This window comes from Protopterus annectens, chromosome 4.part0 (genome assembly GCF_019279795.1).
Source record: "Protopterus annectens isolate FY-2018-M chromosome 4.part0, PAN1.0, whole genome shotgun sequence".
Lineage (NCBI taxonomy): Eukaryota > Metazoa > Chordata > Ceratodontiformes > Protopteridae > Protopterus > Protopterus annectens.
Genome location: NC_056733.1, coordinates 967351400 through 967378411, shown reverse-complemented (window position 1 = coordinate 967378411; position 27012 = coordinate 967351400). Strand labels below are relative to the sequence as shown.

Genomic DNA, 27012 nt, shown 5'->3' with positions numbered 1-27012 from the left:
CATATTCATCCACAAATTCCCAAGGGTGACCTTCCATGAAAATGTTTACCAAATTGTCTTAGAGCAAAGTAACCTAAAAACATGCCAAAGGCAGGATGAGTCAGGTGAACCAACTGTTGCAGGTGTAGAACAAAAGCAGTGCAAAAATAAAAATAATGTGAGCTATCATCAGTGACCTCCGACCCCTCACATCCAGGCCACCACCTTTGTGAACTATTATCATCAGTGACCACCGACCCCTCACATCCAGGCCACCACCTTTGTGAACTATTATCATCAGTTACCACCGACCCTTCACATCCAGGCCACCACCTTTGTGAACTATTATCATCAGTGACCACCGACCCCTCACATCCAGGCCACCACCTTTGTGAACTATTATCATCAGTGACCACCGACCCCTCACATCCAGGCCACCACCTTTGTGAACTATTATCATCTGTTACCACCGACCCTTCACATCCAGGCCACCACCTTTGTGAACTATTATCATCAGTGACCACCGACCCCTCACATCCAGGCCACCGCCTTTGTGAACTATTATCATCAGTGACCACCGACCCCTCACATCCAGGCCACCACCTTTGTGAACTATTATCATCAGTGACCACTGACCCCTCACATCCAGGCCACCACCTTTGTGAACTATTATCATCAGTGACCACCGACCCCTCACATCCAGGCCACCACCTTTGTGAACTATTATCATCAGTGACCACCGACCCCTCACATCCAGGCCACCACCTTTGTGAACTATTATCATCAGTGACCACCGACCCTTCACATCCAGGCCACCACCTTTGTGAACTATCATCAGTTACCTCCGACCCCTCACATCCAGGCCACCACCTTTTTGAACTATTATCATCAGTGACCACTGACCCTTCACATCCAGGCCACCACCTTTGTGAACTATTATCATCAGTTACCACCGACCCTTCACATCCAGGCCACCACCTTATTTAACTATTATCATCAGTTGCCACTGACCCTTCACATCCAAGCCACCACTTTTGTGAACTATTATCATCAGTTACCGCCGACCCTTCACATCCAGGCCACCACCTTTGTTAACTATTATCATCAGTTACTACCGACCCTTCACATCCAGGCCCACTACCTTTGCGAACTATCGGTTACCACTGACCCTTCACATCTAGGCCACCACCTTTGTGAACTATTATCATCAGTTACCACCGACCCTTCACATCCAGGCCACCACCTTTTTGAACTATTATCATCAGTTACCACCGACCCTTCGCATCCAGGCCACCACCTTTTTGAGCTATTATCATCAGTGACCACCGACCCTTCACATCCAGGCCACCATCTTTGTGAATTGTTATCATCAGTTACCACCGACCCTTCACATCCAGGCCACCATCTTAGTGAACTATTATCATCAGTGACCACGGACCCTTCATATCCAGGCCACCACTTTTGTGAACTATTATCAGTTATCACTGACCTTTCACATCCAGGCTACCACCTTTGCGAACTATCATCAGTTACCAGCGACCCTTCACATCCAGGCCACCGCCTTTTTGAACTATTGTCAGTGACTTCCGACCCTTCACATCCAGGCCACCACCTTTTTGAACTATTACCATCAGCCAGGTGTTATAGATTAATACACACCAAAACAAGCAGATATAAGAACAGTTTTTTCTACACTCCATCAAGTTCATAAACAGTTAACTCAGCTTACTAGGTTAGGGTATTCTTTTTCACCAAGTCTCTAAGGATTCTGCAGTATGGTTATTTATTGTTAATAGATGTTTCATTCAGAGTTTAATTCAGTATTTCCTGAACTGAGTTGCACTTTGCACCTTGTATGTATATGTATATTTATTTTTTGTCTTGTTCTTAATAGTTGTATGTATGTCGTTTATGTAATTCATACTTGGACAGTCACCGAAACCAGAGTCAAATTCCTTGCATGCATACTTGGCCAATAAATGTGATTCTGATTCTGATTATGGCAATACAGTACAGGATTGAAAATGCAAAATATTTAAAGAAATTTACTCATAAAACCGAGATGACATAATGAGGAATGCATGCGTGTGTGTGTGTGTGTGTGTGTGTGTGTGTGTGTGTGTGTGTGTGTGTGTGTGTGTGTGTGTGTATATGTGTGTGTGTATGTGTGTGTGTGTGTGTGTGTGTGTGTGTGTGTGTGTGTGTGTGTGTGTGTGTGTGTGTGTGTGTGTGTGTGTGTGTGTGTGTGTGTGTGTGTGTGTGTGTGTGTGTGTGTGTGTGTGTGTGTGTGTGTGTGTGTGTGTGTGTGTGTGTGTGTGTGTGTGTGTGTCTGTGTGTCTGTGTGTCTGTGTGTGTGTGTGTGTGTGTCTGTTTCAGTGTTGTGTGTGTGTGCATGTGTGTGTGTGCATGCGCGTGCGTGCTTGTGCGTGAGTGTGCGTGCATGTGTGTTTGTGTTTATATGTGTGTGTGTGTGTGTGTGTGTGTGTATGTGTGTGTGTGTGTGTGTGTGTGTGTGTGTGTGTATATATGTGTGTGTGTGTGTGTGGCTATGTGTGTGTGTGTGTGTGTGTGTGTGTGTGTGTGTGTGTGTGTGTGTGTGTGTGTGTGTGTGTGTGTGTGTGTGTGTGTGTGTGTGTGTGTGTGTGTGTGTGTGTGTTAGACACAGATATAGAGACAGATATCTTTATACTGCATCTTGTATTAAATGTAGTAGTTTTGATAACTATTCACATGTATAAATATCTTAATCTTTCAGTATAACTCTTAAGACGGGAATTCAACAGTGCCTGGATCCTAAAGTCAAGAAGATACAGGAGATGTTCTCAAAGCTTCAGAAGTAAGTTCTTGTACACCATAATAATGTGATCATGTTTCACTCTAACCAAAGTATTAAATATATTTATTTGAGTCATTAAAAGGTGATCACTTTAGCACGAATAATGAAAGCAGAACTACAACTTGATAATCATATACTAACAATCTTTATTTATTTATTTACTTTGGTTTACTGTAAGAGTCCAACTGGGCACAAGTCTCATTTTCAGCAGAGTCCCAGCAGAAATGCTCCACATAAAATATAATTTTTCAGTGAACAATAATAAGAAACTAAACATCTTAAGCAATAACTTTCCAGGTATTATTGAGAAACAAAATAGTAAAAACATTTACCATATATATTAGAAGTTATATTATTGTATACAAAGGCATATTATAGTTGGAGATGCAAGAGCAATGATAAGGCACATGCATTCAGTATCCGTATACAGCTATAATGAGGCCGAATCATACATTCAGTACAAGTATATGGATATAATGAGGCCGAATCATACATTCAGTATACATATACGGATATAATGAGGCCGAATCATACATTCAGTATCCGTATATGGATATAATGAGGCCGAATCATACATTCAGTATACATATACGTATATAATGAGGCAGAATCATACGGTCAGTATAGGTATACAGATATAATGAGGCCAAATCATACAGTCAGTATACGTATACGGATATTGTTGTGTCTTTCGGCTTTTCCTGGTTAGGAGTCGCCACAGCGGAACTCCGGTCCGCTAATTATTGGCAGTAGATTTTTACGTGTCGAGTTGCCAGCCCTAATGAGGCTAAATCATACATTTTATTTATTTATTTTTTTATTTTACATTTGTTAACTGGGGGTGTCTGACTGAGCCAAAAAGGCCCTTTTTCAGCAGAGGCCCGGGGAGAAAAGCTCCACAAAGAAAAATTACAGACACATTTAGATATTTAGACATGATCAGTATACACACAAATTACAAAATACATGTTTTTACAGTGGTATGCAGCACATCAACACTTAAAGTGGAGAGAACAAACAAGAAAATATTAATTTTAAAAATAAAGGTAATTAATAGATTTGTGGTGTACAGCTGAAATTTGGAACATAGGTACAATACATACATAGTACACAGGTACAATGCATACATTGCAGATTAGCCAGTGTTTGTGAGTAAGATTGAAAACTATTATCAAGTGCTCTAGATTTTGTATGTATATGTTATCCGCTTTCACTAGCCTGGGGAGCAATCATGGCACTGCCAACTTTGCTTGAGATGTTGTCTGATGAGGTCTTTAAAAGAGGCTTTGGATGATGTGTTTTGAGTGCTAGTAGGGACAGAGTTCCATTTTTTAGCCACCAAACTACTATATAGTGCATCTCCAAAGCTATTGTAGTTGTTGGTGACTTCTAGTAGTAGTTTGCTTGATGATCTAAGAGGCCTTTTGGCTGAGTAATGTTGTACTAGGTTTTTGAGGGCAGGAAACTTATTGGGGAGGTAATAGATAGAATGACAGAGGCAGAGCTGATTGTAGGTTAGGAGTTTGGGCAGTTCAAGCCAGTGGAGCTGTCTCAAACCAGTACAGTGATGAGTTCTATATGAGCAATTTGCAGCAAAGCGGGCAATTCTGTTATAGCAGGCTTCCATTTTGCTTAGTTCAGTTTTGTAGAGATTAGTCAGAATGGGAGATGCATAGAGTAGGGTGGATAGAAGTTGGGAGCGAGCAATGGCTGATCTTGTGTTGTTGGTAAGAAATGGTTTAATGCGATAGAGCGACCTCAGTTTGGCATGTACTTTTTTAATAGTTAAGTTGAGATGACGATCAAATTTTAGGTGAGAGTCTATGGTTATTCCCAATAGCTTAGCCTGTGCCACTGGAGCAATTGGAGTAGCATTTGTGGAGTAGATAGTGAATTGAGTGTTAGTGTTTTTGTTAGAACTGGTTATAATCATAAGCTGAGTTTTCTTTGGATTGAGGATAAGTTGGGCTTTGGTAAGGTAGTTTTCAACGTCAGAGAATGCTAGTTGAGTTGTTTGCAGGAGGGTGGGAATTCAGTCTACGTATACGAATATAATGAGTTCAGTCTACGTACACGGATATAATGAGTTCAGTATCCATATACGAATATAATGAGTTCAGTCTACATATATGGATATAATGAGTTCAGTATCCATATACGGATATAATGAGTTCAGTCTAAGTATACGGATATAATGAGTTCAGTATCCATATACGGATATAATGAGTTCAGTATCCATATACGGATATAATGAGTTCAGTATCCGTATACGGATATAATGAGTTCAGTATCCATATACGGATATAATGAGTTCAGTATCCATATATGGATATGAGTTCAGTATCCGTATAAGGATATAATGAGTTTGGTCTATGTATATGGATATAATGAGTTCAGTATTTGTATATGGATATAATGAGTTCAGTATCCGTATACGGATATAATGACTTCAGTCTACGTATACGGATATAATGAGTTCAGTATCCATATACGGATATAATGATTTCAGTCTACGTATACGGATATAATGAGTTCAGTATCTGTATACGGATATAATGAGTTCAGTATCCATATACGGATATAATGATTTCAGTCTACGTATACGGATATAATGAGTTCAGTATCCGTATATGGATATACTGAGTTCAGTATCCGTATACGGATATAATGAGTTCAGTATCCGTATACAGATATAATGAGGTCAGTATCCATATATGGATATAATTAGTTCAGTGTCCGTATAGGGATATAATGAGTTCAGTCTACGTATACGGATATAATGAGTTCAGTCTACGGATATAATGAGTTCAGTCTACGTATATGGATATAATGAGTTTTATTTATTTTATTTATTTATTCCAGTTTGGTAACTGGGGAGGTCCACTGGGCCAAAGAGCCCATTTTCAGTGGAGGCCTGGGGAGAAAAGCTCCACAATACAATGTTACAAGACATAATAATTAGACATACAAATAAAATTCAAAGCTAAAAATGAGTTACATACAAAAGAACATTGTGTCAACCTACATCTTTACATCACATTTTTAGAAGTACAAATAGAATTCAAAGAGAGAAAAATGATTTATATACAAAAGGTTGAATTACTTAAATCGTAGGAGGTAGGCATTCAAGTTGGTAGACTACCTCCCGCAAATTCCTTCAAATCAGTAATTCAGTAACATTTGAAGTTAAGAGTCTAGGAGGATGATAGGAAACATTGTATCGGGTTAGCAGTCGTTGTTAGTTACCGTGGCAGAGTGTGACCAAGAGAGAACTAAGAAGGGAATGAAGGTTAGCCAGGAGAGAAGGAAGAGGGGAGTTTGGGGGTATAGAGTGACGTGTGCAGTTACATGTTCGATGGGTATGCAGGTAGGAGAGGAGTTCAGTTTTGAAGGAGTGTAGGTTGTCACAGGTTGTCACAGGTTCAGTATCCGTATACGGATATAATGAGTTCAGTATCTGTATACGGATATAATGAGTTCAGTATCCATATACGGATATAATGAGTTCAGTATCTGTATACGGATATAATGAGTTCAGTCTACGTATACGGATATAATGAGTTCAGTATCCGTATATGGATATAATGAGTTCAGTATCCATATACGGATATAATGAGTTCAGTATCCATATACGGATATAATGAGTTCAGTATCTGTATACGGATATAATGAGTTCAGTATCCATATACGGATATAATGAGTTCAGTATCCGTATACGGATATAATGAGTTCAGTATCCATATACGGATATAATGAGTTCAGTATCCGTATACGGATATAATGAGTTCAGTATCCATATACGGATATAATGAGTTCAGTATCCATATACGGATATAATGAGTTCAGTATCCGTATACGGATATAATGAGTTCAGTATCCGTATAGGGATATAATGAGTTCAGTATCCATATACGGATATAATGAGTTCAGTATCCGTATACGGATATAATGAGTTCAGTATCCGTATACGGATATAATGAGTTCAGTATCCATATACGGATATAATGAGTTCAGTATCCGTATACGGATATAATGAGTTCAGTATCCATATACGGATATAATGAGTTCAGTATCTGTATACGGATATAATGAGTTCAGTATCCGTATACGGATATAATGAGTTCAGTATCCGTATACGGATATAATGAGTTCAGTATCCATATACGGATATAATGAGTTCAGTATCCGTATACGGATATAATGAGTTCAGTATCCGTGTACGGATATAATGAGTTCAGTATCCATATACGGATATAATGAGTTCAGTATCCATATACGGATATAATGAGTTCAGTATCCATATACGGATATAATGAGTTCAGTATCTGTATACGGATATAATGAGTTCAGTCTACGTATACGGATATAATGAGTTCAGTATCCGTATATGGATATAATGAGTTCAGTATCCATATACGGATATAATGAGTTCAGTATCCATATACGGATATAATGAGTTCAGTATCTGTATACGGATATAATGAGTTCAGTATCATTATCACGGATATAATGAGTTCAGTATCCGTATATGGATATAATGAGTTCAGTATCCATATCACGGATATAATGAGTTCAGTATCCATATACGGATATAATGAGTTCAGTATCTGTATACGGATATAATGAGTTCAGTATCCGTATACGGATATAATGAGTTCAGTATCCGTATATGGATATAATGAGTTCAGTATCCATATACGGATATAATGAGTTCAGTCTACGTATACGGATATAATGAGTTCAGTATCCATATACGGATATAATGAGTTCAGTATCCGTATACGGATATAATGAGTTCAGTATCCATATACGGATATAATGAGTTCAGTATCTGTATACGGATATAATGAGTTCAGTATCCATATACGGATATAATGAGTTCAGTATCCGTATACGGATATAATGAGTTCAGTATCCGTATACGGATATAATGAGTTCAGTATCCATATACGGATATAATGAGTTCAGTATCCATATACGGATATAATGAGTTCAGTATCCATATATGGATATAATGAGTTCAGTATCCGTATACGGATATAATGAGTTCAGTATCCGTATACGGATATAATGAGTTCAGTATCCATATACGGATATAATGAGTTCAGTATCCATATACGGATATAATGAGTTCAGTATCCGTATACGGATATAATGAGTTCAGTATCCGTATACGGATATAATGAGTTCAGTATCCATATCACGGATATAATGAGTTCAGTATCCATATACGGATATAATGAGTTCAGTATCCATATACGGATATAATGAGTTCAGTATCCGTACACGGATATAATGAGTTCAGTATCCGTATATGGATATAATGAGTTCAGTATCCGTATACGGATATAATGAGTTCAGTCTACGTATACGGATATAATGAGTTCAGTATCCGTATATGGATATAATGAGTTCAGTATCCGATCTGGATATAATGAGTTCAGTATCCATAGGGATATAATGAGTTCAGTATCTGTATCACGGATATAATGAGTTCAGTCCACGATATACGGATATAATGAGTTCAGTATCCATATGGATATAATGAGTTCAGTATCCGCATACGGATATAATGAGTTCAGTATCTGTATCACGGATATAATGAGTTCAGTATCCATATGGATATAATGAGTTCAGTATCCGTATATGGATATAATGAGTTCAGTATCCATATACGGATATAATGAACTCAGTATCCATACGGATATAATGAGTTCAGTATCTGTATACGGATATAATGAGTTCAGTATCCGTATACGGATATAATGAGTTCAGTATCCATATACGGATATAATGAGTTCAGTATCCATATACGGATATAATGAGTTCAGTATCCGTATACGGATATAATGAGTTCAGTATCCATATACGGATATAATGAGTTCAGTATTCGTATACGGATATAATGAGTTCAGTATCCGTATAGGGATATAATGAGTTCAGTATCCGTATACGGATATAATGAGTTCAGTATCCGTATACGGATATAATGAGTTCAGTATCCGTATAGGGATATAATGAGTTCAGTATCCATATACGGATATAATGAGTTCAGTATCCGTATACGGATATAATGAGTTCAGTATCCATATACGGATATAATGAGTTCAGTATCTGTATACGGATATAATGAGTTCCGCGTCTCTATACGGATATAATGAGTTCAGTATCCGTATAGGGATATAATGAGTTCAGTATCCATATACGGATATAATGAGTTCAGTCTAAGTATACGGATATAATGAGTTCAGTATCTGTATACGGATATAATGAGTTCAGTATCCATATACGGATATAATGAGTTCAGTATCTGTATACGGATATAATGAGTTCAGTCTACGTATACGGATATAATGAGTTCAGTATCCGTATATGGATATAATGAGTTCAGTATCCATATACGGATATAATGAGTTCAGTATCCGTATACGGATATAATGAGTTCAGTATCCATATACGGATATAATGAGTTCAGTATCCGTATACGGATATAATGAGTTCAGTATCCATATACGGATATAATGAGTTCAGTATCCATATACGGATATAATGAGTTCAGTATCCATATACGGATATAATGAGTTCAGTATCCGTATACGGATATAATGAGTTCAGTATCCATATACGGATATAATGAGTTCAGTATCCATATACGGATATAATGAGTTCAGTATCCATACGGATATAATGAGTTCAGTATCCGTATACGGATATCATGAGTTCAGTATCCATATACGGATCTAGTGAGTTCAGTATCCATATACGGATATAATGAGTTCAGTATCCGTATAGGGATATAATGAGTTCAGTATCCGTATACGGATATAATGAGTTCAGTATCCATATACGGATATAATGAGTTCAGTATCCGTATATGGATATAATGAGTTCAGTATCCGTATACGGATATAATGAGTTCAGTATCCGTATAGGGATATAATGAGTTCAGTATCTGTATACGGATATAATGAGTTCAGTCTACGTATACGGATATAATGAGTTCAGTATCCGTATATGGATATACTGAGTTCAGTATCCGTATACGGATATAATGAGTTCAGTATCTGTATACGGATATAATGAGTTCCGCGTCTCTATACGGATATAATGAGTTCAGTATCCGTATAGGGATATAATGAGTTCAGTATCCGTATATGGATATACTGAGTTCAGTATCCATATACGGATATAATGAGTTCAGTATCCGTATACGGATATAATGAGTTCAGTATCCGTATACGGATATAATGAGTTCAGTATCCATATACGGATATAATGAGTTCAGTATCCATATACGGATATAATGAGTTCAGTCTACGTATACGGATATAATGAGTTCAGTATCCGTATACGGATATAATGAGTTCAGTATCCGTATATGGATATAATGAGTTCAGTATCCATATACGGATATAATGAGTTCAGTATCCGTATACGGATATAATGAGTTCAGTATCCGTATAGGGATATAATGAGTTCAGTATCCGATCACGGATATAATGAGTTCAGTATCCGTATAGGGATATAATGAGTTCAGTATCTGTATACGGATATAATGAGTTCAGTCTACGTATACGGATATAATGAGTTCAGTATCCGTATATGGATATACTGAGTTCAGTATCCGTATACGGATATAATGAGTTCAGTATCCGTATAGGGATATAATGAGTTCAGTATCCATATACGGATATAATGAGTTCAGTATCCGTATAGGGATATAATGAGTTCAGTATCTGTATATGGATATAATGAGTTCAGTATCCATATACAGATATAATGAGTTCAGTATCCGTATAGGGATATAATGAGTTCAGTATCCGTATACGGATATAATGAGTTCAGTATCCGTATACGGATATAATGAGTTCAGTATCCATATACGGATATAATGAGTTCAGTCTACGTATACGGATATAATGAGTTCAGTATCCGTATACGGATATAATGAGTTCAGTATCCGTATATGGATATAATGAGTTCAGTATCCGTATACGGATATAATGAGTTCAGTCTACGTATACGGATATAATGAGTTCAGTATCCGTATATGGATATACTGAGTTCAGTATCCGTATACGGATATAATGAGTTCAGTATCCGTATAGGGATATAATGAGTTCAGTATCTGTATACGGATATAATGAGTTCAGTCTACGTATACGGATATAATGAGTTCAGTATCCGTATATGGATATACTGAGTTCAGTATCCGTATACGGATATAATGAGTTCAGTATCCGTATAGGGATATAATGAGTTCAGTATCCATATACAGATATAATGAGTTCAGTATCCGTATAGGGATATAATGAGTTCAGTATCTGTATATGGATATAATGAGTTCAGTATCCATATACGGATATAATGAGTTCAGTATCCGTATAGGGATATAATGAGTTCAATATCCGTATACGGATATAATGAGTTCCGAGTCTCTATATGGATATAATGAGTTCAGTATCCATTTACGGATATAATGAGTTCAGTATCCGTATATGGATATAATGAGTTCAGTATCGGTATACGGATATAATGAATTCAGTATCCGTATACGGATATAATGAGTTCAGTCTACGTATACAGATATAATGAGTTCAGTATCCGTATACAGATATAATGAGTTCAGTATCCGTATATGGATATAATGAGTTCAGTATCGGTATACGGATATAATGAATTCAGTATCCGTATACGGATATAATGAGTTCAGTCTACGTATACAGATATAATGAGTTCAGTATCCGTATACAGATATAATGAGTTCAGTATCCATATATGGATATAATGAGTTCAGTCTACGTATATGGATATAATGAGTTCAGTATCCATATACGGATATAATGAGTTCAGTCTTCGTATACAGATATAATGAGTTCAGTATCCATATACGGATATAATGAGTTCAGTCTTCGTATACGGATATAATGAGTTCAGTATCCATATATGGATATAATGAGTTCAGTATCCATATATGGATATAATTAGTTCAGTATCAATATACGGATTTGAGTTTAGTCTAAATATACAAATATGAGTTGACTATCCGTATACGGATATAACGAGTTCAGTATCCGTAAAAGGATATAATGAATTCAGTCTGCGTATACGGATATAATGAGTTCAGTCTACGTATATGGATATAATATGTTCAGTATCCTTATATGGATATAATGAGTTCAGTATCCATATACGGATATAATGAGTTCAGTCTACATATACGGATATAATGAGTTCAGTATCCGTATATGGATATACTGAGTTCAGTATCCGTATACGGATATAATGAGTTCAGTATCCGTATACAGATATAATGAGGTCAGTATCCATATACGGATATAATTAGTTCAGTGTCCGTATAGGGATATAATGAGTTCAGTCTACGTATACGGATATAATGAGTTCAGTCTACGTATATGGATATAATATGTTCAGTATCCTTATATGGATATAATGAGTTCAGTATCCATATACGGATATAATGAGTTCAGTCTACGTATACGGATATAATGAGTTCAGTATCCGTATATGGATATACTGAGTTCAGTATCCATATATGGATATAATGAGTTCAGTATCCGTATACAGATAAAATGAGGCCAGTATCCGTATACGGATATAATGAGTTCAGTATCCATATACGGATATAATGAGTTCAGTCGATATCACGGATATAATGAGTTCAGTATCTGTATACGGATATAATGAGGTCAGTCTACATATATGGATATAATGTGTTGACTATCTGTATAAGGATATAATGAGTTCAGTATCCGTATACGGATATAATGAGTTCCGCGTCTCTTTACGGATATAATGAGTTCAGTATCCGTATAGGGATATAATGAGTTCAGTATCTTATCTGAATATAATTAGTTCAGTATCCATATACGAATATAATGAGTTCAGTCTACATATATGGATATAATGAGTTGACTATCCGTATACAGATATAATGAGTTCAGTATCCATGTACAGATATAATGAGTTCAGTATCTGTATATGGATATAATGAATTCAGTATCCGTATACGAATATAATTAGTTCAGTATCCATATACGAATATAACGAGTTCAGTCTACATATATGGATATAATGAGTTGACTATCCGTATACAGATATAATGAGTTCAGTATCCATGTACAGATATAATGAGTTCAGTATCCGTATATGGATATAATGAATTCAGTATCCGTATACGAATATAATTAGTTCAGTATCCATATACAAATATAATGAGTTCAGTCTACGTATATGGATACAATGAGTTCAGTATCCATAAACGGATATAATGAGTTCAGTCTACGTATACGGATATAATGAGTTCAGTATCCGTATACGGATATAATGAGTTCAGTATCCGTATATGGATATAATGAGTTCAGTATCCGTATACGGATATAATGAGTTCAGTCTACGTATACGGATATAATGAGTTCAGTATCCGTATATGGATATACTGAGTTCAGTATCCGTATACGGATATAATGAGTTCAGTATCCGTATAGGGATATAATGAGTTCAGTATCTGTATACGGATATAATGAGTTCAGTCTACGTATACGGATATAATGAGTTCAGTATCCGTATATGGATATACTGAGTTCAGTATCCGTATACGGATATAATGAGTTCAGTATCTGTATACGGATATAATGAGTTCAGTCTACGTATACGGATATAATGAGTTCAGTATCCGTATATGGATATACTGAGTTCAGTATCCGTATATGGATATACTGAGTTCAGTATCCATATACGGATATAATGAGTTCAGTATCCGTATACGGATATAATGAGTTCAGTATCCGTATACGGATATAATGAGTTCAGTATCCGTATACGGATATAATGAGTTCAGTATCCATATACGGATATAATGAGTTCAGTATCCATATACGGATATAATGAGTTCAGTCTACGTATACGGATATAATGAGTTCAGTATCCGTATACGGATATAATGAGTTCAGTATCCGTATATGGATATAATGAGTTCAGTATCCGTATACGGATATAATGAGTTCAGTCTACGTATACGGATATAATGAGTTCAGTATCCGTATATGGATATACTGAGTTCAGTATCCGTATACGGATATAATGAGTTCAGTATCCGTATAGGGATATAATGAGTTCAGTATCTGTATACGGATATAATGAGTTCAGTATCCGTATACGGATATAATGAGTTCAGTATCCGTATATGGATATACTGAGTTCAGTATCCGTATACGGATATAATGAGTTCAGTATCCGTATAGGGATATAATGAGTTCAGTATCCATATACGGATATAATGAGTTCAGTATCCGTATAGGGATATAATGAGTTCAGTATCTGTATATGGATATAATGAGTTCAGTATCCATATACAGATATAATGAGTTCAGTATCCGTATAGGGATATAATGAGTTCAGTATCCGTATACGGATATAATGAGTTCAGTATCCGTATACGGATATAATGAGTTCAGTATCCATATACGGATATAATGAGTTCAGTCTACGTATACGGATATAATGAGTTCAGTATCCGTATACGGATATAATGAGTTCAGTATCCGTATATGGATATAATGAGTTCAGTATCCGTATACGGATATAATGAGTTCAGTCGATATCTGGATATAATGAGTTCAGTATCCGTATATGGATATACTGAGTTCAGTATCCGTATACGGATATAATGAGTTCAGTATCCGTATAGGGATATAATGAGTTCAGTATCTGTATACGGATATAATGAGTTCATTATCTATACGGATATAATGAGTTCAGTATCCGTATATGGATATACTGAGTTCAGTATCCGTATACGGATATAATGAGTTCAGTATCCGTATAGGGATATAATGAGTTCAGTATCCATATACGGATATAATGAGTTCAGTATCCGTATAGGGATATAATGAGTTCAGTATCTGTATATGGATATAATGAGTTCAGTATCCATATACGGATATAATGAGTTCAGTATCCGTATAGGGATATAATGAGTTCAATATCCGTATACGGATATAATGAGTTCCGCGTCTCTATATGGATATAATGAGTTCAGTATCCATTTACGGATATAATGAGTTCAGTATCCGTATATGGATATAATGAGTTCAGTATCGGTATATGGATATAATGAATTCAGTATCCATATACGGATATAATGAGTTCAGTCTACGTATACAGATATAATGAGTTCAGTATCCGTATACAGATATAATGAGTTCAGTATCCGTATATGGATATAATGAGTTCAGTATCGGTATACGGATATAATGAATTCAGTATCCGTATACGGATATAATGAGTTCAGTCTACGTATACAGATATAATGAGTTCAGTATCCGTATACAGATATAATGAGTTCAGTATCCATATATGGATATAATGAGTTCAGTCTACGTATATGGATATAATGAGTTCAGTATCCATATACGGATATAATGAGTTCAGTCTTCGTATACGGATATAATGAGTTCAGTATCCATATACGGATATAATGAGTTCAGTCTTCGTATACGGATATAATGAGTTCAGTATCCATATATGGATATAATGAGTTCAGTATCCATATATGGATATAATTAGTTCAGTATCAATATACGGATTTGAGTTCAGTCTAAATATACAGATATGAGTTGACTATCCGTATACGGATATAACGAGTTCAGTATCCGTAAAAGGATATAATGAATTCAGTCTGCGTATACGGATATAATGAGTTCAGTCTACGTATATGGATATAATATGTTCAGTATCCTTATATGGATATAATGAGTTCAGTATCCATATACGGATATAATGAGTTCAGTCTACATATACGGATATAATGAGTTCAGTATCCGTATATGGATATACTGAGTTCAGTATCCGTATACGGATATAATGAGTTCAGTATCCGTATACAGATATAATGAGGTCAGTATCCATATACGGATATAATTAGTTCAGTGTCCGTATAGGGATATAATGAGTTCAGTCTACGTATACGGATATAATGAGTTCAGTCTACGTATATGGATATAATATGTTCAGTATCCTTATATGGATATAATGAGTTCAGTATCCATATACGGATATAATGAGTTCAGTCTACGTATACGGATATAATGAGTTCAGTATCCGTATATGGATATACTGAGTTCAGTATCCGTATACGGATATAATGAGTTCAGTATCCGTATACAGATAAAATGAGGCCAGTATCCATATACGGATATAATTAGTTCAGTATCCGTATAGGGATATAATGAGTTCAGTCTACGTATACGGATATAATGAGTTCAGTATCTGTATACGGATATAATGAGGTCAGTCTACATATATGGATATAATGTGTTGACTATCCGTATAAGGATATAATGAGTTCAGTATCCGTATACGGATATAATGAGTTCAGTCTATGTATACGGATATAATGAGTTCAGTATCCGTATATGGATATAATGAATTCAGTATCCGTATACGAATATAATTAGTTCAGTATCCATATACGAATATAATGAGTTCAGTCTACATATATGGATATAATGAGTTGACTATCCGTATACAGATATAATGAGTTCAGTATCCATGTACAGATATAATGAGTTCAGTATCTGTATATGGATATAATGAATTCAGTATCCGTATACGAATATAATTAGTTCAGTATCCATATACGAATATAACGAGTTCAGTCTACATATATGGATATAATGAGTTGACTATCCGTATACAGATATAATGAGTTCAGTATCCATGTACAGATATAATGAGTTCAGTATCTGTATATGGATATAATGAATTCAGTATCCGTATACGAATATAATTAGTTCAGTATCCATATACAAATATAATGAGTTCAGTCTACGTATATGGATACAATGAGTTCAGTATCCATAAACGGATATAATGAGTTCAGTATCTGTATACGGATATAATGAGTTCAGTATCCATATATGGATATAATGAGTTCAGTCTATGTATACGGATATAATGAGTTCAGTATCCGTATACAGATATAATGAGTTCAGTATCCATATATGGATATAATGAGTTCAGTCTATGTATATGGATATAATGAGTTCAGTATCCATATACGGATATAATGAGTTCAGTATTCATATACAGATATAATGAGTTCAGTATCCATATACAAATATAATGAGTTCAGTCTACGTATATGGATACAATGAGTTCAGAATCCGTATACGGATATAATGAGTTCAGTATTCGTATACAGATATAATGAGGTCAGTATCCATATACGGATATAATTAGTTCAGTATCCGTATAGGGATATAATGAGTTCAGTCTACGTATACGGATATAATGAGTTCAGTATCTGTATACGGATATAATGAGGTCAGTCTACATATACGGATATAATGTGTTGACTATCCTTATAAGGATATAATGAGTTCAGTATCCGTATACGGATATAATGAGTTCAGTCTATGTATACGGATATAATGAGTTCAGTATCTGAATATGGATATAATGAATTCAGTATCCGTATACGAATATAATTAGTTCAGTATCCATATATGAATATAATGAGTTCAGTCTACATATATGGATATAATGAGTTCAGTATCCGTATACGGATATAATGAGTTCAGTATCCGTATACGGATATAATGAGTTCAGTATCCATATACGGATATAATGAGTTCAGTATCCATATACGGATATAATGAGTTCAGTATCCGTATATGGATATACTGAGTTCAGTATCCATATATGGATATAATGAGTTCAGTCTACGTATACGGATATAATGAGTTCAGTATCTGTATATGGATATAATGAGTTCAGTATCCGTATACAGATATAATGAGTTCAGTGTACATATATGGATATAATGAGTTCAGTATCCATATACGGATATAATGAACTCAGTATCCATATACAGGTATAATGAGTTCAGTCTACGTATACGGATATAATGAGTTCAGTATCCGTATACAGATATAATGAGTTCAGTATCCGTATACGGATATAATGAGCTCAGTATCCATATACGGATATAATGAGTTCAGTATCTGTATACGGATATAATGAGTTCAGTATCTGTATACGGATATAATGAGTTCAGTATCCGTATATGGATATAATGAGTTCAGTATCCGTATACGGATATAATGAGTTCAGTCTACGTATATGGATATAATGAGTTCAGTATCTGTATACAGATATAATGAGTTCAGTGTACATATATGGATATACTGAGTTCAGTATCCGTATACGGATATAATGAGTTCAGTATCCGTATACGGATATAATGAGTTCAGTATCCATATACGGATATAATGAGTTCAGTATCTGTATACGGATATAATGAGTTCAGTATCCGTATACAGATATAATGAGTTCAGTATCCATATACGAATATAATGAGTTCAGTATCTGTATACGGATATAATGAGTTCAGTATCCATATACGGATATAATAAGTTCAGTATCCGTATACGGATATAATGAGTTCAGTATCCATATACGGATATAATGAGTTCAGTATCCATATACGAATATAATGAGTTCAGTATCCGTATATGGATATAATGAGTTCAGTATCCATATACGGATATAATGAGTTCAGTATCTGTATACGGATATAATGAGTTCAGTATCCGTATACAGATATAATGAGTTCAGTCTACGTATACGGATATAATGAGTTCAGTATCTGAATATGGATATAATGAGTTCAGTATCCATATACGAATATAATGAGTTCAGTATCTGTATACGGATATAATGAGTTCAGTATCCGTATACGGATATAATGAGTTCAGTATCCGTATACGGATATAATGAGTTCAGTATCTGTATACGGATATAATGAGTTCAATATCAGTATACGGATATAATGAGTTCCGCGTCTCTATATGGATATAATGAGTTCAGTATCCATTTACGGATATAATGAGTTCAGTATCCGTATACGGATATAATGAGTTCAGTCTACGTATACAGATATAATGAGTTCAGTCTACGTATACGGATATAATGAGTTCAGTATCTGTATATGGATATAATGAGTTCAGTCTACGTATACGGATATAATGAGCTCAGTATCCGTATATGGATATAATGAGTTCAGTATCCGTATACGGATATAATGAGCTCAGTATCCGTATACAGATATAATGAGTTCAGTCTACGTATACGGATATAATGAGTTCAGTATCTGTATATGGATATAATGAGTTCAGTCTACGTATACGGATATAATGAGCTCAGTATCCGTATATGGATATAATGAGTTCAGTATCCGTATACGGATATAATGAGTTCAGTATCCGTATACGAATATAATGAGTTCAGTATCTGTATACGGATATAATGAGTTCAGTCTACGTATACGGATATAATGAGTTAAGTATCCGTATATGGATATAATGAGTTCAGTATCCATATATGGATATAAGGAGTTCAGTATCCATATACGGATATAATGAGTTCAGTATCTGTATACGGATATAATGAGTTCAGTATCCATATACGGATATAATGAGTTCAGTATCCATATACGGATATAATGAGTTCAGTATCTGTATATGGATATAATGAGTTCAGTATCCGTATACAGATATAATGAGTTCATTATCTGTATACGGATATAATGAGTTCAGTATCCATATATGGATATAATGAGTTCAGTATCTGTATAAAGATATAATACGTTCAGTATCCGTATACGGATATAATGAGTTCAGTATCCGTATACGGATATAATGAGTTCAGTATCCGTATACGGATATAATGAGTTCAGTATCCATATACGGATATAATGAGTTCAGTATCTGTATACGGATATAATGAGTTCAGTATCCGTATACAGATATAATGAGTTCAGTATCTGTATACGGATATAATGAGTTCAGTATCCATATACAGATATAATGAGTTCAGTATCCATATACGGATATAATGAGTTCAGTATCTGTATACGGATATAATGAGTTCAGTATCCATATACGGATATAATGAGTTCAGTATCCATATACGGATATAATGAGTTCAGTATCCATATACGGATATAATGAGTTCAGTCTACGTATACGGATATAATGAGTTCAGTATCTGTATACGGATATAATGAGTTCAGTATCCATATATGGATATAATGAGTTCAGTATCCGTATATGGATATAATGAGTTCAGTATCCATATACGGATATAATGAGTTCAGTATCTGTATACGGATATAATGAGTTCAGTATCCGTATATGGATATAATGAGTTCAGTATCCGTATACGGATATAATGAGTTCAGTATCCGTATATGGATATAATGAGTTCAGTATCCATATACGGATATAATGAGTTCAGTCTACGTATACGGATATAATGAGTTCAGTATCCATATACGGATATAATGAGTTCAGTATCCGTATACGGATATAATGAGTTCAGTATCCGTATACGAATATAATGAGTTCAGTATCCGTATATGGATATAATGAGTTCAGTATCCATATACGGATATAATGAGTTCAGTATCTGTATACGGATATAATGAGTTCAGTCTACGTATACGGATATAATGAGTTCAGTATCCGTATATGGATATACTGAGTTCAGTATCTGAATATGGATATAATGAGTTCGGTGTACATATATGGATATAATGAGTTCAGTATCCGTATACGGATATAATGAGTTCAGTCTACGTATACGGATATAATGAGTTCAGTGTACATATATGGATATAATGAGTTCAGTATCCGTATACGGATATAATGAGTTCAGTCTACGTATACGGATATAATGAGTTCAGTATCCGTATACAGATATAATGAGTTCAGTATCCGTATACGGATATAATGAGTTCAGTCTACGTATATGGATATAATGAGTTCAGTATCTGTATACGGATATAATGAGTTCAGTATCCATATATAGATAGAATGAGTTCAGTATCCATATACGGATATAATGAGTTCAGTATCTGTATACGGATAAAATGAGTTCAGTATCCGTATATGGATATAATGAGTTCAGTATCTGTATACAGATATAATGAGTTCAGTATCCATATACGGATATAATGAGTTCAGTATCCATATACGGATATAATGAGTTCAGTCTACGTATACGGATATAATGAGTTCAGTATCCGTATACGGATATAATGAGTTCAGTCTACGTATATGGATATAATGAGTTCAGTATCTGTATACGGATATAATGAGTTCAGTATCCGTATACAGATATAATGAGTTCAGTATCCGTATACAGATATAATGAGTTCAGTATCCATATATGGATATAATGAGTTCAGTATCCGTACACGGATATAATGAGTTCAGTATCCGTATATGGATATAATGAGTTCAGTGTCCATATATGGATATAATGAGTTCAGTATCCGTATACGAATATAATGAGTTCAGTATCTGTATATGGATATAATGAGTTCAGTATCCATATACGGATATAATGAGTTCAGTATCCGTATACGAATATAATGAGTTCAGTATCTGTATATGGATATAATGAGTTCAGTATCCATATACGGATATAATGAGTTCAGTCTACGTATATGGATATAATGAGTTCAGTATCTGTATACGGATATAATGAGTTCAGTATCCGTATACAGATATAATGAGTTCAGTATCCGTATACAGATATAATGAGTTCAGTATCCATATATGGATATAATGAGTTCAGTATCCGTACACGGATATAATGAGTTCAGTATCCGTATATGGATATAATGAGTTCAGTGTCCATATATGGATATAATGAGTTCAGTATCCGTATACGAATATAATGAGTTCAGTATCTGTATATGGATATAATGAGTTCAGTATCCGTATACAGATATAATGAGTTCAGTATCCATATATGGATATAATGAGTTCAGTATCTGTACACGGATATAATGAGTTCAGTATCCGTATATGGATATAATGAGTTCAGTATCCATATACGGATATAATGAGTTCAGTATCCATATACGGATATAATGAGTTCAGTATCCGTATACGGATATAATGAGTTCAGTATCCATATATGGATATAATGAGTTCAGTATCCATATACAGATATAATGAGTTCGGTATCCGTATACGGATATAATGAGTTCAGTATCCATATACAGATATAATGAGTTCAGTATCCATATATGGATATAATGAGTTCAGTATCCATATACGGATATAATGAGTTCAGTATCCGTATACGGATATAATGAGTTCAGTATCCGTATACAGATATAATGAGTTTAGTCTACTTATACGGATATAATGAGTTCAGTATCCGTATACGGATATAATGAGTTCAGTATCCGTATACGAATATAATGAGTTCAGTATCCGTATATGGATATAATGAGTTCAGTATCCATATACAGATATAATGAGTTCAGTCTACTTATATGGATATAATGAGTTCAGTATCTGTATACGGATATAATGAGTTCAGTATCCGTATACGGATATAATGAGTTCAGTATCTGTATACAGATATAATGAGTTCAGTATCCATATATGGATATAATGAGTTCAGTATCCGTATACGGATATAATGAGTTCAGTATCCGTATATGGATATAATGAGTTCAGTATCCGTATATGGATATAATGAGTTCAGTATCCATATACGGATATAATGAGTTCAGTATCCATATACGGATATAATGAGTTCAGTATCTGTATACGGATATAATGAGTTCAGTATCCGTATATGGATATAATGAGTTCAGTATCCGTATACGGATATAATGAGTTCAGTATCCGTATACAGATATAATGAGTTCAGTCTACGTATACGGATATAATGAGTTCAGTATCTGTATACGGATATAATGAGTTCAGTATCCGTATTACAGATATAATGAGTTCAGTATCCGTATACAGATATAATGAGTTCTGTATCCATAAACGGATATAATGAGTTCAGTATCTGTATACGGATATAATGAGTTCAGTATCCGTATACAGATATAATGAGTTCAGTATCCATATACGGATATAATGAGTTCAGTATCTGTATACGGATATAATGAGTTCAGTATCCGTATACAGATATAATGAGTTCAGTATCTGTATACGGATATAATGAGTTCAGTATCCGTATACGGATATAATGAGTTCAGTATCCGTATACGGATGTAATGAGTTCAGTATCCGTATATGGATATAATGAGTTCAGTATCCGTATACGGATATAATGAGTTCAGTCTACGCATACGGATATAATGAGTTCAGTATCTGTATACGGATATAATGAGTTCAGTATCCGTATACGGATATAATGAGTTCAGTATCCGTATACAGATATAATGAGTTCAGTATCCATAAACGGATATAATGAGTTCAGTATCTGTATACGGATATAATGAGTTCAGTATCCATATATGGATATAATGAGTTCAGTATCTGTATACGGATATAATGAGTTCAGTATCCGTATACAGATATAATGAGTTCAGTATCTGTATACGGATATAATGAGTTCAGTATCCGTATACGGATATAATGAGTTCAGTATCCGTATACGGATATAATGAGTTCAGTATCCGTATATGGATATAATGAGGCCGAATATCACTAGAGCAGGAACAGAAGACAGGGGAGGAGGAGTAAGGGTGTCAGCAGAAATAAGCCAGAAAAGTATCAGTAAAAAAGCTTCAGATAGTGGAGATGTCGAGATAACAGCAGATGATGGGTAACAAGATGAGAAGGGTGACGAGGGAGCATCAGTATGACAGGATTAAGGATACCGGGATTAGTGTATTAGTACTACAGGATTAAGGGCACAGTTTAGTTAGTCAAGTAATAAGCCACCAGTTCCATGCCCAGTTTGGATTTAGGACCATTTATACTTCTTAATTTTGTTAATATTGACTTCTGTGAAAACAATGAACACAGCTGCTTAATCACAGCTAATTACTTTATTTCTGAGCATGCCTATCATAGCAGCTACAATAAAAGCTTCTAAGTGCCCAACCCAAGTATTATTAATTACTACCTTGAAGAAAACAAAATTCCCCTAATTAAGTCTGTTCATGATGGCTAACTTTAGTGGTGTAATTTCCCTTTAATATTTTTCTTCCCAGGCTTTACCTTATCTCATCTATAGATTATTATTTCCTAGTGCAGATTTAATTTCCCTACAATTCTCACTTCCTTTTACTTATGCTATTTTTTATAAAGTTCTAATCAACAATTTCTTCTAAATGAAACTGACTTGAGAATAATAGTTTAATACTGGGATTTGTAGTCCCAGCATAACATTACATTTGCTACATCTCAGAAAGGAAATAACACGGCCAACTTTGCCCTTGGCATTCAACATAATACTTTCCCTACTGCCCCCTTGCCCTCTGCCTACCTGTCCAGTGCCCTTTTGACTGTCTCTGTGCATCTCCTCGCTAATGCTTTGAATCCTTGTCATATATTTTTTCTTTTTCTGACTGCTACTGAATTTTTGTATTGCTTCTGATAAAATGTGGTGAAATTAAGAGCAATTTCCAAAATGATATTTCATTAAAACAGAAATCATAAAGCATTTCAAACAAGTAACACATATGAGGCCTATTAAATGCTTGAGTTGGTTTGAAAAACTGCCTTCTTCCTAGAATATGTGATAGTGTTACAGAAATCGTAATGTGTTTATGCACTGGATATAAAACGATATTTAACAAATTACTAGATGAGAAGTATTTGAGAATGGGTTTTGACTGCTTTTGACAAAAAAAATAGGGTAAATTATGACCGAATCAGGAATGAAATGAAATGTGTTCATAAATCTAGAAAAATAGATATTGTATCAAAATATCACAAGTGTTTACAAGGCAAAGGTCGTTTATCTGATTTAAATGCCCTTCCAACTTTACCAGTAAATAAAACTGTGCAGTCATCATGTAGTCTGTGTAATGTTTTCTTATTTGTATCACTTATTTTCAAGAAAAATAACACAATAACGTTGCTTATATTTTGCAGGAAAAAGAATCACATTAAGAAGAACTGAAATGTATTTCACACTAAATGCGAACCAGCAATAAACTCATAGAAGTTGATAATATTTGTGCTTGTTGAATAACGTTTTGGATATAGCACTCCAAGTACAAAATATGTTTACCTTTTTGAATTTCTGGCTATTATAAAATATTTCATATCTATTTGTACATGTATATAGTAATATATAATCATTACTGGTAAATACAACTAGATCTAGAATAAGGTTTGCCTTTTTCATACAGTAACTATAAAATGTAGTAGTTTATATTCTCTATGAGAAATGTACACAAATAACAATATTTGTGCACTATTGTGTTTTTTTTTTTTTCAGTTTTTTTGCTCATTTCTCTAAATATATGTTTTTGGAAAGCACATTATCATACTGGTAGATTGTCTGAAGTAACAAAGGTTACTATATTATTTCTGTTGTATAAGGACATGCTGATGGCAAAAGTTGTCAGAAGACAATTAAGTTTTCAGTCATGTCAAATACTGATAAACTGTCATGTGGTTGTCTCAAGACTGCTATGCATAAATGGACTTTGTGGTGACAAGCACAAACAGAAACCAGAAGTTTGACGGTGTAAATTTGACCTTTCCTAGTGCTAGTATTTAAGTCTGAGTAGTAGCACAAGTCAGTGTCCAGTGGAAGTATGACTTTTGGTACTCGGTGTACTAATCCTGTTCTATCTAATAACAGACCTGAGTACTTACAATGGAGAAGTAGGCCAAATTATGTGAATTAGTCACCACAACAGTTGTTCTCACACAGGTTATAAAAGCTATATTCATTTTCTGAGGTTTTTTTATCATATTTTGTTCACGATATATTTGCATAACTAGTACAGCTGTCACCAAAGCTGTAAACGTATATCATGTGTCATTTGTAATATTATGAATATTATAGCCAAATATGTAATATAAGGTTCCCAGCAAAACTCACTAAAATTAATGCCTGTGGTTATTTTATTTATAACAAAAATCTCTAAAGATCTGTATTTTTTCAATAAAATGTAAAACATGACTCAGTGTGTTGGTATGCATTTATTTATATATTTTTTAATTACACGTGTTAATGGCGTGAGTTAATTTAGCTCGCTGCCCTTATTTCTAAGGTGACTGGCAAACTCCTGGTTAGGTGATGTATCAGAGTCATTCATTGGTTATGTTGTTGTTGTTTGTCTTTCGGCTTTTTCCCAGTAAGGGGTCGCCACAGCGGAACTTTGGTCCGCTAATGATTGGCAGTAGATTTTTACGAAACGCCGAGGTGCCAGCTCGATGCCCAACCTTCAACAAAGGCACGCCCATTTAAGGCATATCTTTCGAACGCTACCCAACCGCGGGGAGGACATGCAGACTCCACACAGAAGGGACTCCCAAGCCAAGCTGAGAATCGAACAGGAGAACCTCTTGCTGTGAGGTAACAACACTACTGCTGTACCACCGCGGTCATTCATCGTTTATAATAGTACATATCATTATAATATACACATACGCGTCTGTACTTTTGTACAAAACCTAGCAATACACAAGAAAATCAATAAATAGTTATTCAGACAACATTGCAAAGACAGAAACTGCTAAAGCAATCAGAATGACTGCAGGGATGAATGAATAAATTGAAAGAACATATCTCAAACTAATATGAGAAAACAACTGGCTACTGAAAATAGTTCAGGACTCCTTGAAGGCTATTTTGCTGAGGTGCCACAGAGTGTATTTTCATTAAACTACTTTCAGTAGCCAGTTGTTGTTCTCATATTTATATTTTTTCTGTGGTTCATTATATCTCAAACTGATATTTATTACTGGGAATATGACAGAATCAGTTAATAAAGAATGCCCCATTAGGAATGCTAGAAAGTCATAGCTTAGTGACTAAGAGAAAGTATGACTTCAAACTAGGAGACAATTTGACTACAAACCAGGAGATAGTATGACTTCACACTATGAAGCAGTATGACATCACTATAGGAGGTAGTATGTCTTCACACTACGAAGCAGTATGACATCACTATAGGAGGTAGTATGACTTCACACTATGAAGTAGTATGACATCACTATAGGAGGTAGTATGACTTCACACTATGAAGCAGTATGACATCACTATAGGAGGTAGTATGACTTCAAACAAGTCAAGTGACAAAGATCACCAATGGCTCTCGTAAACCTGCCTGACATTCAGGAACCCTGTACATAACTAAAGGTGAGTCACAGTATGAACAAGTGAAAAACCAC

At 34.9% G+C, this 27012-nt stretch overlaps 1 protein-coding gene across 1 annotated transcript in view; it reads left to right on the top strand.

Moving 5' to 3' along the window:
• LOC122800159 (C-X-C motif chemokine 10-like) overlaps nt 1–25728 on the top strand; it is a 35243-nt gene extending 9515 nt beyond the window's left edge. Inside the window, exons 3-4 of the mRNA XM_044069673.1 lie at nt 2735–2815; nt 24757–25728. Coding sequence (XP_043925608.1) covers nt 2735–2815; nt 24757–24784 — 109 coding nt within the window. The 3' untranslated portion in view covers nt 24785–25728. The remainder of the gene's footprint in view (nt 1–2734; nt 2816–24756) is intronic.
• Nucleotides 25729–27012: the final 1284 nt, after the last annotated feature.